The sequence below is a fragment of the Leptodactylus fuscus genome, chromosome 2 (genome assembly GCF_031893055.1).
Source record: "Leptodactylus fuscus isolate aLepFus1 chromosome 2, aLepFus1.hap2, whole genome shotgun sequence".
Taxonomy (NCBI): domain Eukaryota; kingdom Metazoa; phylum Chordata; class Amphibia; order Anura; family Leptodactylidae; genus Leptodactylus; species Leptodactylus fuscus.
Genome location: NC_134266.1, coordinates 179,996,028 through 180,012,431, shown reverse-complemented (window position 1 = coordinate 180,012,431; position 16,404 = coordinate 179,996,028). Strand labels below are relative to the sequence as shown.

At 43.6% G+C, this 16,404-nt stretch overlaps 1 protein-coding gene across 1 annotated transcript in view; it reads left to right on the top strand.

Moving 5' to 3' along the window:
• Positions 1 to 14,951, top strand: part of GRK1 (G protein-coupled receptor kinase 1) — a 40,452-nt gene extending 25,501 nt beyond the window's left edge. Inside the window, exons 6-7 of the mRNA XM_075265246.1 lie at positions 3,269 to 3,470; positions 14,240 to 14,951. Coding sequence (XP_075121347.1) covers positions 3,269 to 3,470; positions 14,240 to 14,520 — 483 coding nt within the window. The 3' untranslated portion in view covers positions 14,521 to 14,951. The remainder of the gene's footprint in view (positions 1 to 3,268; positions 3,471 to 14,239) is intronic.
• Positions 14,952 to 16,404: the final 1,453 nt, after the last annotated feature.

Below are 16,404 nucleotides of genomic sequence, written 5' to 3'. Positions count from 1 at the left end.
GTTAGGTGGGGAGAGGGGGTATAGTTTTGGGGTTAATTCTCAGTTTATCTTGGACAGCCCTTTTAACTATAATATATTTTAACTTATTTGCAACTTAATAACAGCAATGATGCAGCACATTTCTATTTACACTATTTGGCCACTTGATGGCAGCAAAGCACTGGAAGCACTGGAGAGAACTACTGAAAAAAGGCATAAAAACAGTGGAAAAGGCATCAGCATATGCCATACAATATACCTCATAAAATGCACAATAAGGCTGCATTCACACGGAGTAAACGCTGGCGTTTTTTGTGTGTTTTTTGCACATAGCGCCGCGTTTACGCCGCGTAGCGCCGCGTTAACGCCGCGTATACGCCGCGTTAACGCCGGGCAACGCCACCGCTAAATAGCGCGGCGTTAAAGCGGCGTATACGCGGCGTTTACTCCGTGTGAATGCAGCCTTAGACATACTACATTATAAACAGTTTTCAGGGGGCACACAAACAACACTTTTAACACACCCCTCATGTAAAACAACACATAGGGGGATTGCTGGTCATTATGTCCCCTGCATCAGAATCAGGGGTGCTTAAAGAGAGTCGACCACCTTCCCTGAGTATATCAACTGTTACAACTCTTTTACAGAGCACATTACAGTGATGTACCTGTTATGTATGTCACTTATGTAGATTTGGTGAAAAAAAAACAACTTAAAAGCCTTATGCAAATAAATCGGTGCACTGGGGGTGGACCTTTAGCCCTCTGCTCATGCCATTATATGCCTATAAATTATGCCCCATAGTTCCCCCTAATTTTTTCCCCTCAATTTAAAGGGGCTCAATCATTGGGAAATGTCATTTTTAGATAAGCACATCCTTGCATAGCCTTTAGAAGGGCTATTTCACACATACCTTCAGTATGTAAATTACCTCAGTAGATTTTGAATTAGTCAATTTTGAATAAGTCTGCTCTATGTATATGGACAGCAGAGGCTGCTGTGCTGATGACTCGTCTCTGCCATGCATACACATAGAGCAGACAGTGCACACAGACACTTCCGCTGCATGGTTGAAGCTCATTAGCATATGAATAAAAACGGACTTATTCAAAATCTACTGAGGCAATTTACATAATAAAGGTATGTGTGGTATAGAATTTCTAAAGGCTATGCAAGGATGTGCTTGTCTAAAAATGCTTTTTCCCAATGATAGAGCCCCTTTAAGCACTGTGTATACTGAATGGAAGGGCAGTGTCTTTTCTTCCTGAAAGGTTGTCCAACAATCCAACATGTTGTCAATGGAGGCACACATGTACATTAGATGGTTTGTTGATTGCAGCAAAATCCACAGGTCAATGGCGTGTGGCCAGGTTTACTGTACAATGGACTTACTACTAAATCAAACTCTTTAGGGTGCATTCACACTGAGTAAACGCTAGCTTATTTTGTAGAGTAAAATTACACTTGTAAATTTTGCTATCCCATTGACTTCAATGACATTTTACAGGCGTATTTTTACAGGCGTATTTTTTACAGGCGTATTTTTTACAGGCGTATTTTTACACTTGTAAAAAAATATCATTGAAGTCAATGGAATAGCAAAATTTACAAGTGTAATTTTACTCTACAAAATAAGCTAGCGTTTACTCAGTGTGAATGCACCCTTACACTGATATTTATTAGAGATGAGCGAGTAGTTATCGATCGAATAGGTATTCGATCGAATAGGTATTCAATCGAATACTACGGTATTCGAAATACTCGTACTTGATCAAGGATGAACTCACACAGTCATACAATAAGAGAACAGAGACTGGACCTCCCTGTGCCAAAACACTTCTGCAATGAAAATCATAATATGACCAAGGATATGAAGATCCTGGTACTAAGAGGGAATTTTAGAAACAAAAAGGATCGCCGCATATGGGAGATTAAATCGAGATGAGCGAGTAGTATTCGATCGAGTAGGTATTCGATCGAATACTACGGTATTCGAAATACTCGTACTCGATCGGGTACCACTCGCTATTCGAATGTAAAAGTTCGATGCAGAACCAGCATTGATTGGCCGAATGCTATACAGTCGGCCATTGAACGCCGGTTCTTCTCCTACCTTTAGAAGTCTTCTCCGTGCAGCTCCCCGCGGCGTCTTCCGGCTCTTCATTCACTCTGCCAGGCATCAGGCCTGGGCAGAGCCGACTGCGCATGTCCGCTTGTAGTCCAGGCATGCGCAGTCAGCTCTGCCCAGGCCCGATGCCTGGCAGAGTAAATTCAGAGCCGGAAGATGCCGCGGGGATGCTGCAAGGAGAAGACTTCTCGGAGGATCCAGCCCGACCCTCACTCGTAGACTATAATAGGGTTCGATATTCGATTTGAGTAGTCGAATATTGAGGGGCTACTCAAAACGAATATCGAACCTCGAACATTTTACTGTTCGCTCATCTCTAATATTTATTTCAAAGCTGGGGCCACACTGGCATTTTGTAATGCTACTGATCAATTTTAACTATTTAGTGACAGTAAACCAGTAAACGCTGCGCTCATTCTGATCGTAAAAAGACGTTCAGAATGAGCGCATAAAAAGCAGCTCCCATTGACTTGAATGGGAGCCGGCATACGTGCGCTCCCCATTGAAATCAATGGGAGGCTTTTTTCCCTATTGCTTTCAATGTATGCGTACGCGCGTATCCCATTGAAAGCATAGGGGAAAAAAGGCCTCCCATTGATTTCAATGGGGAGCGCGCATATGCCGGCTCCCATTCAAGTCAATGGGAGCTGCTTTTTACGAGCTCATTCTGAACGTGTTTTTACGATCAGAATGAGTGCAGCGTTACATTGTGTGAAGGCTCCTATTTTCTTTAATCTTACCTCCAGTTGTTCAGCTGGAATTAAATATACTTTATTTCACAAAACGACATTTAGACGACGGTATAGTATCTGTATTAGAAAGCATTGCACTGCCCTCCTGTGGTCTGTTGTAACATCTGACGGTGAAACCAAATGCTTGACAAGTCATTTTGTTTAGTTTTGAGAATTCTTGTAAATTTTCAGTTTCATCTCCCATCCATTTCAGTTGTAGATGATCTATACTTTAGACTATAGGTAATATTTTTACTCCCCTTGTCAGCACCAATTTATACATTTATTTAAAAGCTGAAAAAGTATAAAACTGAAATAGTTTTTCCCAAGGATAAGAATTGTGCCATAACTCATAGTTTCACAAACTGAATAAACAAGTAATGTATGAATACTAATATGTATAATATGTTTTGTGATTTTATGTTTTAGGTAGAGAATAAGGATTTAAAGAATCGAATCCTCAATGATACAGTCACATACACGGGAAAGTTCAGTAGGGATTGCAGAATCTTCTGTGAAGCCTTACTGGAAAAAGACTGTAAGAAACGTCTTGGGTTTAGAAATGGAAATTGCAATGATCTGCGAGTATCTCCTTTCTTTAAAAATATAAATTGGAGGAAGCTTGAAGCCGGTACGTCTAACTCCTTCATATATGAATGACTGAATCAAAACCCACTACAAAATTGTTACTACTGTTTTAGGTTGTGGAAAAGCTGTTTTTTTGGTCACATATTTAAGGCCTTAGCCTTAAAGGGAGTCTTTCAGAGTATAATGATCACAAGCTCAGGAGAGGTGATCAAACAAAAACAACAGTGGTATTCATATATCTGGGCTCCGTTGCAGGTCTTTGGCCCTCTTAAATAGCATCACAGACTCGGCATGCCAGCATCATTATATGTCATTACGGCAGCCGACCCATTTGATGTCTGTGAATCGCTGAAGATTCCCGAAGACCCGCACCAGGGCACATAGGAGGTGAGTAGTGATGAGCGAACACTATTCGAAACAGCCATTTCGAATAGCACGCTCCCATAGAAATGAATGGAAGCGGCCGGCCCCCCACGTGCCGGCTACGTCCATTCATTTCTATGGGAGCGTGCTATTCGAAACAGTTGTTTCAAACAGTGTTTGCTTATCTCTAGAGGTTACTATGTTTGATCACCTCCTCTGGGTCTCCAATCATTATACTCTGGGGTCTGAAGAGACCCCAGAGTATAATAATAGCATTTTGGTTTGGATGTGTTTTGTCACCAAACAAACCTCACAAGACGAATTTTGCGAGTTCCGGCTACCTACTGATCCCCTGCTCTTGCCAATGGCCTCCTCCAATTCCACTTCAACCCTCCAGCGGGCCCCATGTGTTCCATATGACATCCCTGTCAGTGACTTCCTGACGCTCAGTGATGACAGCGTGACACATGGGGCCCCAGAAAGGCTGAAGGGGAAACAGAGGCAGCCATGGGCTGGAGTGGGGAACGGTAAGTAAATTGGGCTGAAGCAACTAATAAAGGTAGCAGGGACCCACAGTAGTCGTAGTGGTGGTTGTGCCACTTCTTACAATAACACAAAATCAATTTAGAAACAATATTGATGGTGGAAGACTCCCTCTAAACGACAAAGTTCATGGTTTTGTAACAATACTAATGTGTGTAGAGACTGGTTTGTAGATCTCAAGATATAGTCCAGTATTTTAGTATTTCTTAATCACAACAGGATTCTCTACTGTGGCAAGCTTTCCGGTCAGTTCCTTCTGACTTGGCAACTTCATCAAGTCCTGAATGTTTGTGGGTGCGAGCGTAAGGAAGTGCTTTGGTTGGCTGCTCCTGCTGAATACTACCAAAGTACTATAGGTGCTATTGCAAACTAGAGGTCTTCTTTAGCCACTAAAAATTTAGCCCTGACAACAATTGTCAAGTGTCACCCCATTGCTAGCTAACCACCACCAAGATAGTTGATACGTCACTTCCACTAGTGGCTGATCCTTGTGCACTTAGCAATACTTTCTACACCACTAGGAATATATGTATATGTTTTCACAAAATACATATTAAAAATACATTTTACACATTTGTTTACATGGCCTGCAAACATCTTATATGACTCCAAAGAGTGTTATCCCAATATACACTCACCGGCCACTTTATTAGGTACACCATGGTAGTGACGGGTTGGACCCCCTTTTGCCTTCAGAACTGCCTCAATTCTTCGTGGCATAGATTCAACAAGGTGCTGGAAGCATTCCTCAGAGATTTTGGTCCATATTGACATGATGGCATCACACAGTTGCCGCAGATTTGTCGGCTGCACATCCATGATGCGAATCTCCCGTTCCACCACATCCCAAAGATGCTCTATTGGATTGAGATCTGGTGACTGTGGAGGCCATTGGAGTACAGTGAACTCATTGTCATGTTCAAGAAACCAGTCTGAGATGATTCCAGCTTTATGACATGGCATTGCATTATCCTGCTGAAAGTAGCCATCAGATGTTGGGTACATTGTGGTCATAAAGGGATGGACATGGTCAGCAACAATACTCAGGTAGGCTTTGGCGTTGCAACGATGCTCAATTGGTACCAAGGGGCCCAAAGAGTGCCAAGAAAATATTCCCCACACCAAGACACCACCACCACCAGCCTGAACTGTTGATACAAGGCAGGATGGATCCATGCTTTCATGTTGTTGACGCCAAATTCTGACCCTACCATCCGAATGTCGCAGCAGAAATCGAGACTCATCAGACCAGGCAACGTTTTTCCGATCTTCAATTGTCCAATTTCGATGAGCTTGTGCAAATTGTAGCCTCAGTTTCCTGTTCTTAGCTGAAAGGAGTGGCACCCGGTGTGGTCTTCTGCTGCTGTAGCCCATCTGCCTCAAATTTCAACGTACTGTGCGTTCAGAGATGCTCTTCTGGCTACCTTGGTTGTAACGGGTGGCTATTTGAGTCACTGTTGCCTTTCTATCAGCTCGAACCAGTCTGGCCATTCTCCTCTGACCTCTGGCATCAACAACGCATTTCCGCCCACAGAACTGCCGCTCACTGGATGTTTTTTCTTTTTCGGACCATTCTCTGTAAACCCTAGAGATGGTTGTGCGTGAAAATCCCAGTAGATCAGCAGTTTCTGAAATACTCAGACCAGCCCTTCTGGCACCAACAACCATGCCACGTTCAAAGGCACTCAAATCACCTTCTTCCCCATACTGATGCTCGGTTTGAACTGCAGGAGATTGTCTTGACCATGTCTACATGCCTAAATGCACTGAGTTGCCACCATGTGATTGGCTGATTAGAAATTAAGTGTTAACGAGCAGTTGGACAGGTGTACCTAATAAAGTGGCCGGTGAGTGTAATTCTCTTTATAGCACCACAGCTACATAGCTAAGACTAGTTTAGTATACATCTATGCTTTACATATGCACATAGCCATATAGCAGATATAACACTAGCATTTCCTAGTAATAAAATACACACCATAACATGGGGTACTGACATGGATAGTATTGCCTTAACAGTCAATGGTAGCCATACATGCCAACTCTTGCAGAATGTTTGGGAGGCTGCGAAATAAAGGGGTGTCCTCCCAGACTCCTGGAAAAGCTGTCAAATCTCCTGGGTCCTGAGGATTCCTCCTGCATCTGGTGGGCTCTTTGTTATTTTAGATGTGACATGAGCACATTACGCCATGTCCTGAAAAAAAATGTGTTTAGCACATTTTTGTAGCCCTCAAAAATGTGGCATTATAGGTCCCAAGAGGGGACAGTATGACCTAACTAATGTGGATATGTCCTCTGCCTAAAAATTCTCATGGCACACACATCTTGCCATTCTCACAACACCTTTTTGCCAAATGTTGGCAAGAATCATCGTAACCAATAGGAACTGTGCTTAGTTTATAAAAGAGGAAGTATGGATGCATCTCATCCTCTTACTTGCCCTTTACCTGTCTATTGGCTGTTGACTTGTTGAACAGGTTTAAAGAGATCCTATCATTAGAATCCCTTTTTTTCTAACACGTAGGAATAGCTTTAAGAAAGGCTATTCTTTTCCTACCTTTAGATGTCTTCTCCACACCACCGTTCAGTAGATATTCAGTTTTCCGTCTTTATGCAAATGAGTTCTCTTGCAGCACTGGGGGCGGGCCCCAGCACTCAAACAGCACTGGGGGCGTCCCCAATGCTGCAAGAGAACTCTCCAGCACTGCCTCCATCTTCTTCAGGAACCGGCCTCTACACGCCGTCTTCCGGCCTGGCTTTCAATCTTCTATGCAAGCGCAATCGGCTCTAACAGCAGGCAAAGCTGACTGCATCTGCGTGCGGCCATTTTTTTATGGCCTCTTATGCGAGCTCTTGTAGTAAGTCGCCATAAAAAAATGGCCATGCGCAAGTGCAGTGGGCTCTGCCCGAGGTCTACTGGCAGAGCCGATTGCGTATGCGTAGAAGATTGAAAGCCAGGCCGGAAGACGACACATAGAGGCTGGTTCCTGAAGAAGATGGAGCCACCGCTGCAGAGTTCTCTCGCAGCACTGGACCCACCCCCAGTGCTGCAAGAGAACTAATTTGCATAAATACGGAAAACGGATTATCTACCGAACGGCGGCGCAGAGAAGACATCTAAAGGTATTATTATTATTATTATTGTTTATTTATATAGCACCATTAATTCCATGGTGCTTTACATTTGGGGGTTACATACAATTCACAAAATATACAGGTACATATCATACTAACAGTGATCGGCTGGCACAGTGGGGTAGAGGGCCCTGCCCGCGAGGGCTTACAATCTATGAGGGAAGGGGGTAGAGACAGAATGAGAGGGGGAGACTGTACAGATGGCAGTGCGGTGATAGTGTTATTGGAGGTTGTAGGCCTTCCTGAATAGGTGAGTCTTCAGGGCCTTCTTGAATCCTGTGATTGTGGGGGTCAGTCTTATGTGTCGTGGTAAGGAGTTCCAGAGTATGGGGGATGCACGGGAGAAGTCTTGGAGACGGTTGTGTGAGGAGCGGATGAGGGCAGAGCGGAGTAGGAGGTCGTTGGAGGATCTGAGGTTACGTGTGGGCAGGTAGCAGGAGATGAGGTCAGAGATATATGGAGGGGACAGGTTGTGGATGGCTTTGTATGTTAGTGTTAGTAGCTTGAACTCAATTCGCTGGGCTATAGGTAACCAGTGGAGGGACTGGCAGAGGGGAGCAGCTGATGAAGATCGGGGGGTGAGGTGGATTAAGCGAGCAGCACAGTTTAAGGTGGACTGGAGGGGGGCGAGGGTGTTTGCCGGGAGTCCATGCAGAAGGGTGTTACAGTAGTCTAAGCGGGAGATTATGAGGGCCTGGACGAGCATCTTGGTAGTTTCTGGGGTGAGGAAGGAGCGGATTCGGTGGATGTTCTTGAGCTGGAGGCGACAAGAGGTGTTGAGGGTTTGAATATGTGGTTTGAAGGATAAGTCGGAGTCCAGGGTTACCCCAAGGCATCGGGCCTGTGGGACAGGGGTAAGTGGGGTTCCATTAACTTTGATAGATGGGTCAGGTGGAGGGGCCATACAGGATGGGCTGAAGATGATAAACTCTGTTTTCTCCATGTTGAGTTTGAGAAAGCGGGAGGAGAGGAAGGAGGCTACGGCCGCTAAACAATCTGGAACTCTGGCCAACAGGGAGGTAATGTCTGGTCCAGAGATATATATTTGGGTGTCGTCGGCATAGCAATGGTACTGAAAGCCATGAGATTCTATGAGTTGGCCCAGGCCAAGGGTGTAGATGGAGAACAGGAGGGGTCCTAGGACGGAGCCTTGGGGGACACCTACAGAGAGAGGGCGTGGTGAGGAGGTGGTGTGCGAGTGGGAGACGCTGAATGTGCGGTCAGAGAGGTATGAGGAGATCCAGGAATGGGCCAGGTCTGAGATACCAAGGGATGAGAGAATTTCTAACAGGAGGGAGTGGTCAACTGTGTCAAAGGCAGAGGAGAGGTCGAGGAGGAGGAGGACAGAGTAATGGCGCTTGGCTTTGGCGGTTAGCAGGTCGTTAGTGACTTTTGTTAGGGCAGTTTCAGTGGAGTGCCGGGGTCTGAAGCCTGACTGAAGTCTGTCAAAGAGCAGGTTGGACGAGAGATAGGAGGAGAGTTCTGAGTGGACGTGTTGCTCAAGAAGTTTTGAGGCGTACGGGAGCAGTGAGATGGGACGATAGTTGGCAGGAGAGGACGGGTTGAGGGACGGTTTCTTAAGTATAGGAGTGACAGTGGCGTGTTTGAAGGCTGAGGGGAAGGATCCATTGGTTAGGGATAGATTGAAGAGATGGATTAGGGCTGGAGTGATAACTTCAGTGAGCTTGGGGATGAGATGTGATTGAATCGGGTCGAGCGCACAGGAGGTGAGGTGGGATTTGGAGATTAGGGAGGAGAGTTTTTCATCAGTGATGGAGGAGAAACAGGTCAGGGATGGGGAGCAGCGAGTAGTTGGGTGGATGGATTGTCGGGGGAGTAGGGTGAGGCTGTCCCTGATGGTGTCAATTTTAGTTTTAAAGTAGGAGGCGAAGTCGTCAGCTGAGATAAGTGATGTCGGAGGGGGGGCGGGAGGACGGAGGAGGGAGTTGAAGGTGGAGAATAGTTGTTTGGGGTTGCGAGAGAGTGCGGATATGAGTGTGGTGAAGTAGACCTGCTTGGCGGCGGTGAGTGCGTTCTTAAATGTGAGAACTGCCTCTTTGTACCTGAGGAAGTCCTCCTGGGAGTGGCTTTTCTTCCAGAGGCGCTCTGCAACCCGCGAGGCACGTCTCAGTTTTTTAGTCTGGTCAGTGTGCCAGGGTTGTCTATTGGTTGGTCGGGCTCTGGAGTTTGTGTAGGGGGCTACAGAATCAAGGGCTGAGGTAATGGTGGTATTATAGAAGGCAGCAGCGGCATCTATGTCCTGGATTGAGGATATGTCAGCGAGTGGTAGGAGAGAGTCTGAGAGGGTGCAGGTGTCAAGGCGGTTGAGGTTCCTGCGGGGGCGTGGTGGTTTAGAGAGTGGGGGGTCCGTTGGAGAAGAGAGGGCAGAGAACGTTAGCAGGTTGTGGTCAGAGAGCGTGGATGGAGAGTTAGAGAGGTTGCATATGGAGCAGAGGCGGGTGAATATTAGGTCTAGTGTGCCCCCCTTTGTGTGGGTGGCAGAAGAGGACCAGAGGGAGAGACCAAAGGAGGTGGTGAGGGACAAGAGACTGGAGGCGGAAGGGTGGTCTGTGTTAATGGGGATGTTGAAATCCCCCATGATGATGGTGGGGGTGTCTGTAGATAGGAAGTGTGTGAGCCAGGTGGTGAAGTGGTCGATAAAGGCAGCGGTAGGTCCTGGCGGTCGGTATATGATAGGTATATAAGGTAGGAGAAGAATAGCCTTTCTTAAGGCTATTCCTACGTGTTAGTTAGAAAAAAAAGGATTATAATGATAGGTTGATAAAACTCCTTAGCTCCTGTAACCATCACTGTCAAGAATTTGCTGTAGGGATGAGTTAGGGGGCCCCAGACAAAAGATTGTACCTGGGCACACAAGACTTTAGTTACGCTACTGGTACTGACCTCCAATGAGTGAACACCAGGCCAGTTGTAGCTTCTGAAAGTTACATGGTTTGGAACCCTCAATCCCATCTGCATCATGGAATTCTGGTAGTTTAGTGGTTGACAGGGATCCTTTAAGAGCGGGAAATAGAATAAGTAAACTACCAATCCACATGGACATCTCATTGTGCATTACACAACTTTATTTGATCCACTAATTTAAAACATCAATGACGCCAGACAGAATTTAAGGCAGCACATATGGTTCTGCTGAGGCAAACAGAATATATAACCCCTTATAATTCACTGTACCTTCCCTCACCCATACATTATTTTAGAGGTGAATGCATACAATGTTGTGTAAAGTTTGATATATCTTCTAAAAATCATCACAAGTATCTTCTAGGAATTAGTGGTAAGTTGGTAGCAGTCTTGCTAAACCCATTCTCATTCTTGGTACTTGATACTATCTTTATTCTACCTAACTGAAATATCAACTAATAACATAAAATAGAATATTCCGGCAATAATCACAAATCAGATCTATAATAGCATGATTTAAAATCAAATAAAATTTACTAGCTCATGTCAGTGCAACATTTCAGTTACAGAATGGAACTTTTTTCAAGCATACTAATACATATGAAGCAGATATCGGTCCCATCATGTGCAGGATGAAGTATTTGCCTTTCTATGGCGGCCTCTCTGTAATCTTTTTTTGTTGCAGAAAAGTGAAGTTATAAATGCATGAAAGCATAAAAAGTTACATGTAAATGAACCTAAGTTACAAAATACACTTCCTGGGCATGGCTGTCATCTCCACTGTGATGCCAGGGACTGAGGAGACTGTGAGGGAGATGTCTGTCACGTCCAGGACCTGTGATTGGCAAAATAATGGTGTGATTCGACTGAAGCTGATTCCCATCCACTGCTAATAATTAGAATAATCTGACTTTTTTTTGCTTTAAAACATTTATAAATTCACTTTGCTGCAACAGAAATATTATAGAGATAAACAAAGAAATCAGCTCCCCATGTCATTAGCTTCACTTGACAATATGGTGCACGGTAACTCCAGCCTACTGTAGCATCCAAAATCCAAAAACTCTAGTAAATCCCCACTTTGCAGTAAAATATGCGCAGTGGATGTGCAGCGATTTTGAAAACCAACACAGTTTTGGAAATTGCAGCATTTCAATTATTCCTACGGAAACACCAACAGTTTCCGTATAGGTATAATTAAAGCAGAAAGGAAACTTCTGCAAACTTTCTGTGCAAAGCGCTGTGGTAAGAACCACGATGTGTTGCCGCTGCGTTTTTTTACTGTGGGACGCAATGTGGGGCCTTAGCCTAAGACTACGGCAGGGACTATAAACGCTCGCATTTTTGAAAATCGCAGCATGTCATTTATACCTGTGGAATTGCTGCCATTTTCTGTATAGGTATAATAGGGGCAGAAAGTCAGTAGAGAAAAACCCTGTGGACTTTCTGTGAAAAATGCTGTGTTTCTTTTCTGCAGTGTTTTTGTTTTTGCTGCACTCACTGCCTGAGGCTAAATCTCCTTGTGGTGGAAAAGCTGCTTTTTTGTTACAGATTTTGATGCATTTTTTTAAGCCAAAGCCAGAGGTTGCTGCAGTAGGAATGGCAAATATAAAGAAAGCTCTTATACCTCTTCCTTCTGCTGAATCCACTCTTGGCTTTGGCTTAAAAAAAAAAAAAAAAAAAGCCGCAAAACCTGCAACAAATTAAGCAGCTTTTTCGCAACATGGGGCATTAGCCTTGAATGGTGCAGAGCAATTTCACTGTTCAATGCAAAGTGCTGAATGAAATGACAAAGCTGAGTATATAAACATATAAAAACACAATGATGTATAGTTTATGAATGTTCATATAATAGGAACAAGTGCTACAAAGTGTCCAAATTCATAAAATACAGTTATAGCAATAAATTGATCAGTTTGTAATCAGTAGATACATATGTGTAGGGAGGGAACAACAGACAACTACCAGTCATTGATACATATGTATGTCCTGATTGTATAAAAGCCTATATATTCACTTTGTCATCTTCTTTGGCACTTTGCATTTAATAATGTAATTGCTCTGCACTCGAGATGAGCAAATCGTGCTGACGAAGTGAAGTTCGATCCATATTTCAGGAAATATTCGATTTGCATTGAATCCGGATTTCTTAATTCTTCGTGGTAACTGTTAGGGAATAGCCAGATGATAATTCCCCAGAAGCTGCTGGTGAACCCTGGAGGAAGGGGCACAAGGGACAGTGAGCCCTAAGCTGAAGCCCCCAACTTTCCCTTCCTATTGCCAGACCCTATCCTAGGTAATAGGCGACAACCATGAAGACAGTCCCTCCCCGTATAAGTGATACACAAAACGCAGACAAGACGAACAACAACAAAGGGAGGTCAGCTAGCCAGGGTTCAGTAACAGTAGAAAGATGCAGTGCCAAATCAGAATCCAAAAGAATAATCAGTAGGGAAGCCAGAGGTCAAGGATTAGAATACAAGTAATTTAACAGCAAGAGATACCAGCAAGCAAGAGGCAATAACCGGCACCAGTGTGAATGTGAGCCAAGACTAAATAGGGGAGGAAGAACCCACCCTGAACCTGATAGGAAGGAAAGCTGTCAATCACAGGCAAGACAAAATCAAACACTTAATGGACAGAGGCAACATTGGCAGAAGACGGGTGTGGTGCAAATGCAATCACAGAACTAGAGCTGAGTTCACACAGTGCGACTAAAAACTTTAAGCAGATTATCAAACTGCACAAGCCTCCTGCGCCGCAGCACGCGAGCAGAGGGTGGCGCAGAGGCCCGAACAGGCAGAGACGTTACAGTAATGGATCACATTTTTTCTAAAAAAACATGCTGCATATATTAGGACATAGGGCAAGGAACTCTGGGAACATGGGATCACCAAAAATGCCATACGTGCAGCCAATCAGCTGCCAGCCAGCCCTGTGATATCACAGCCTTTTACCCCTTCGCAACTGCCCATGGCATTGGGAGCGGGTGTTAGCTGCAATTGACAGCAAATACCCTGCTCAATAGCCCCCTGGTTGGAGCACAGCTCTGATGGGGGTTTTTGAACCCCTTGGATGCAGCAGTCAAATATGACTGCAGCATCCAAGGGCTTCCGCCATGCTACATGTCCCCCTTGGCAACTGACGTGGCGAGATTGGAGGTGCCTATATGCATCTTTTGCAGCCCTTGGTCTGGCAATGACCCTGAGCAGCTAGTAGTCCCCAGTACCTGTTTGATACTGCCCAGAAGTGAGGAAGTCATCCTATGCGTCTTCATAGTCTGATTTCCTCTATAGACTACAATACACGAGTATTGCACTCTATAGTGCTGAACCAGTGATCAGTGCATCGCTGGTTCAGGTTCCGTAATGGGACATCACTAAGAATCCTTGCAAGGCTCAGTGTTCTACACCACTATACAGTCTCTCCTCAGCCAGGAAATTGCTGTTTTTTAGTGTGGTTCACTGCAAATTAATTTGGATCGGATCAAATCAGAAAATTTGGCAAAGCTGCCAAATCGATTTTTTGAAAAATTCACTCATCTCTACTCTGCTCCATTGAAATAACTGCTTCACATGGCTTGAAAAAGCATCCATTGGGGAGCTGAAATGTTGCACTGATATAGGCTAAGAAACCTTTTTTGCATCTTTTTCATTGCCTTTTTGCTGCATTAGTGCTGTATTTTTTAATATTTTATTTGGAGTATCCACAGATTTGGGTCAGCTTGTAATATTATACAGTATTTTGAGATACGGTATAATATCCGTCAAGACATTTCCCTTTGACTTGTGTTAATAAGTAAGCCTCTTTGAATTAATTTCTCTTTATTTTTTTTCATTCCAACAGGTATTCTTCCGCCACCTTTCATCCCCGACTCCAGGACAGTATATGCTAAGGATATTCAGGATGTAGGAGCATTTTCAACAGTAAGAGGAGTTAACCTTGATGATAATGATAAGCAGTTCTTTGAGGAATTTGCTTCTGGCAACATTTCTATACCATGGCAAGAAGAAATGATTGAAACTGGCATTTATGATGAAATAGAATCAGAAGTGAATGACGTCAGGCGACATTCCGTTGCGAATGACAACTCTAACGCTAAGTCTGGAGTATGTCGAATTGCATAGAAAGAGTTCTCTCCCTTCTCCAGATATATAAACGTGAAGTTAATTATCTTATTTTCTGTCTGTATGTAAGAACTTCACATTAGGCTGTTGAAGAATTCAGAACTAATTAAAGACATTATATTACGGCAAATACAATTTTCCCCTCCCCTTCCCCAAGTAAGAATGTATTAGTTAATTATTGAAAATAGGGGCCAGGGATGGACCAGAAATCCAATGATCAGTATTTGCAATAAAACTCTATTTAACACATTAACGTGGACGTTTATATTCTGCTCTTAAGTGAAGGTGTTTTCTTGACCTTGGATTTGCCAACACTGGATTTTATGGACTTCTTGGACATATTGATGGAAAATATGACTATGTAAAAGATCCTTTTATAACCATATTATCAAGTCATACCTATAAATTTTACAACATGAAATTTTGTAAAAGAGCTTGGTTAAAAGGCGTCTGTCAGGGACGAAAAACGTTATTAAACCAGCCCAAGTACTTTATAGTGAGTACTATAGCTATAATGTGCTATAATATACTCTGAGCTGTGAGTACTGTGCTATAATGTGTTTGTGGAATTTTGTTTAATTTTTATGTCCCCCCCCCCAACCACTGTCATTCTGAGCAAGAGGAAAATCATTTGTTGTAATACTCAGCCTCCCCGGTACACTCCTAGCTCATTTACATGGGAATAAAAAGCAGCTTCTTGTCATAATTGAGCAGCCATTCTACGAACAAACTATAGAACTGTACTCATGGCTCTGAGCACTATAAGGTACTGGGCCTGGTTTTGTAATGTTTTTGGCACTGATAGGCTCTCTTTTAAGGATATGTATACTTTTGCAACATTTTTATTCTTTTACTACTTTCCTGCTGATGAATGGAAGGGAGTCAGGATCAGACTGCACAGGGATTGTTCGTAGTCTGTAAACATGGGTACATATAGATTTGCATATAAGATACATACATACATACAAGGGCATAACAAGGAAAAATGGGGCCCCATAGCAAGATTTTGACTGGGGTGCCTCATCTCCCCACACTTCGTTTAATTCCCCATTTACTAATCCTTTCACACAGTGTATAGCCGCTTTTATTGGACCCATACAGTATACTGTCCCTACTACAGGCCCCCATAGATTAAGGGCTCCCCATAGGCTCACCAGTTGGATTACTCCTGCGTATAAAGGACAATTTTCACTTACCTTTCCCCGCTTGCATCCATGTCTGTTTCCACTTGGGCCTACTGAGATAGCAGGGAAAGGTACGTGAAAGTTGTCCATTACCCACTGGAGTAATCCCGTATATAGCAGCCTATATAAAAGAAAAATGAAAAAGAAAAAAAAAAACAACAGGAGGCTGTCTGCACTCTTAATTTTGTGATAGGTACACCCCTGTATACATAAAGTGGTAGGATATTAATTTATTATATTTATTTATTTAAAAATTGTTTCATGCACATTTTGGTTGTATTGGAGCAACAAAAATTGGTTGTGAAGGTGTGCATTGCCTTTACAGTGTACATTTTTTTAGATGTATGGGAAGGGATTTTAGAAAAATCATGTAATATACTTTATTAGGAAATTTATGAAAATTTTGTCATAAAATAAAAGAAAAGTGACACCCCCCCAGTACTTCAATAACCGAGTTGTTGCGTATTACATGCACAAATGTGGATACCAGTATATGCAGAGGCTTCTCAACCTGTCTTTCCTGTCCCTGCACCATTGCCTTCATAAAAACTATGATTTCTATGTCTCCTTACGCTATTGTATGTGTATGTTTAATGTAGTTGTGCCTCCAGGCACTGACAGACCGGCTCTCCTCTATGTTCCTGGTGTGCTTAATGACTAGCTTGCTGGGATATACCTGGAAGACCAGGGAAGTCGGACT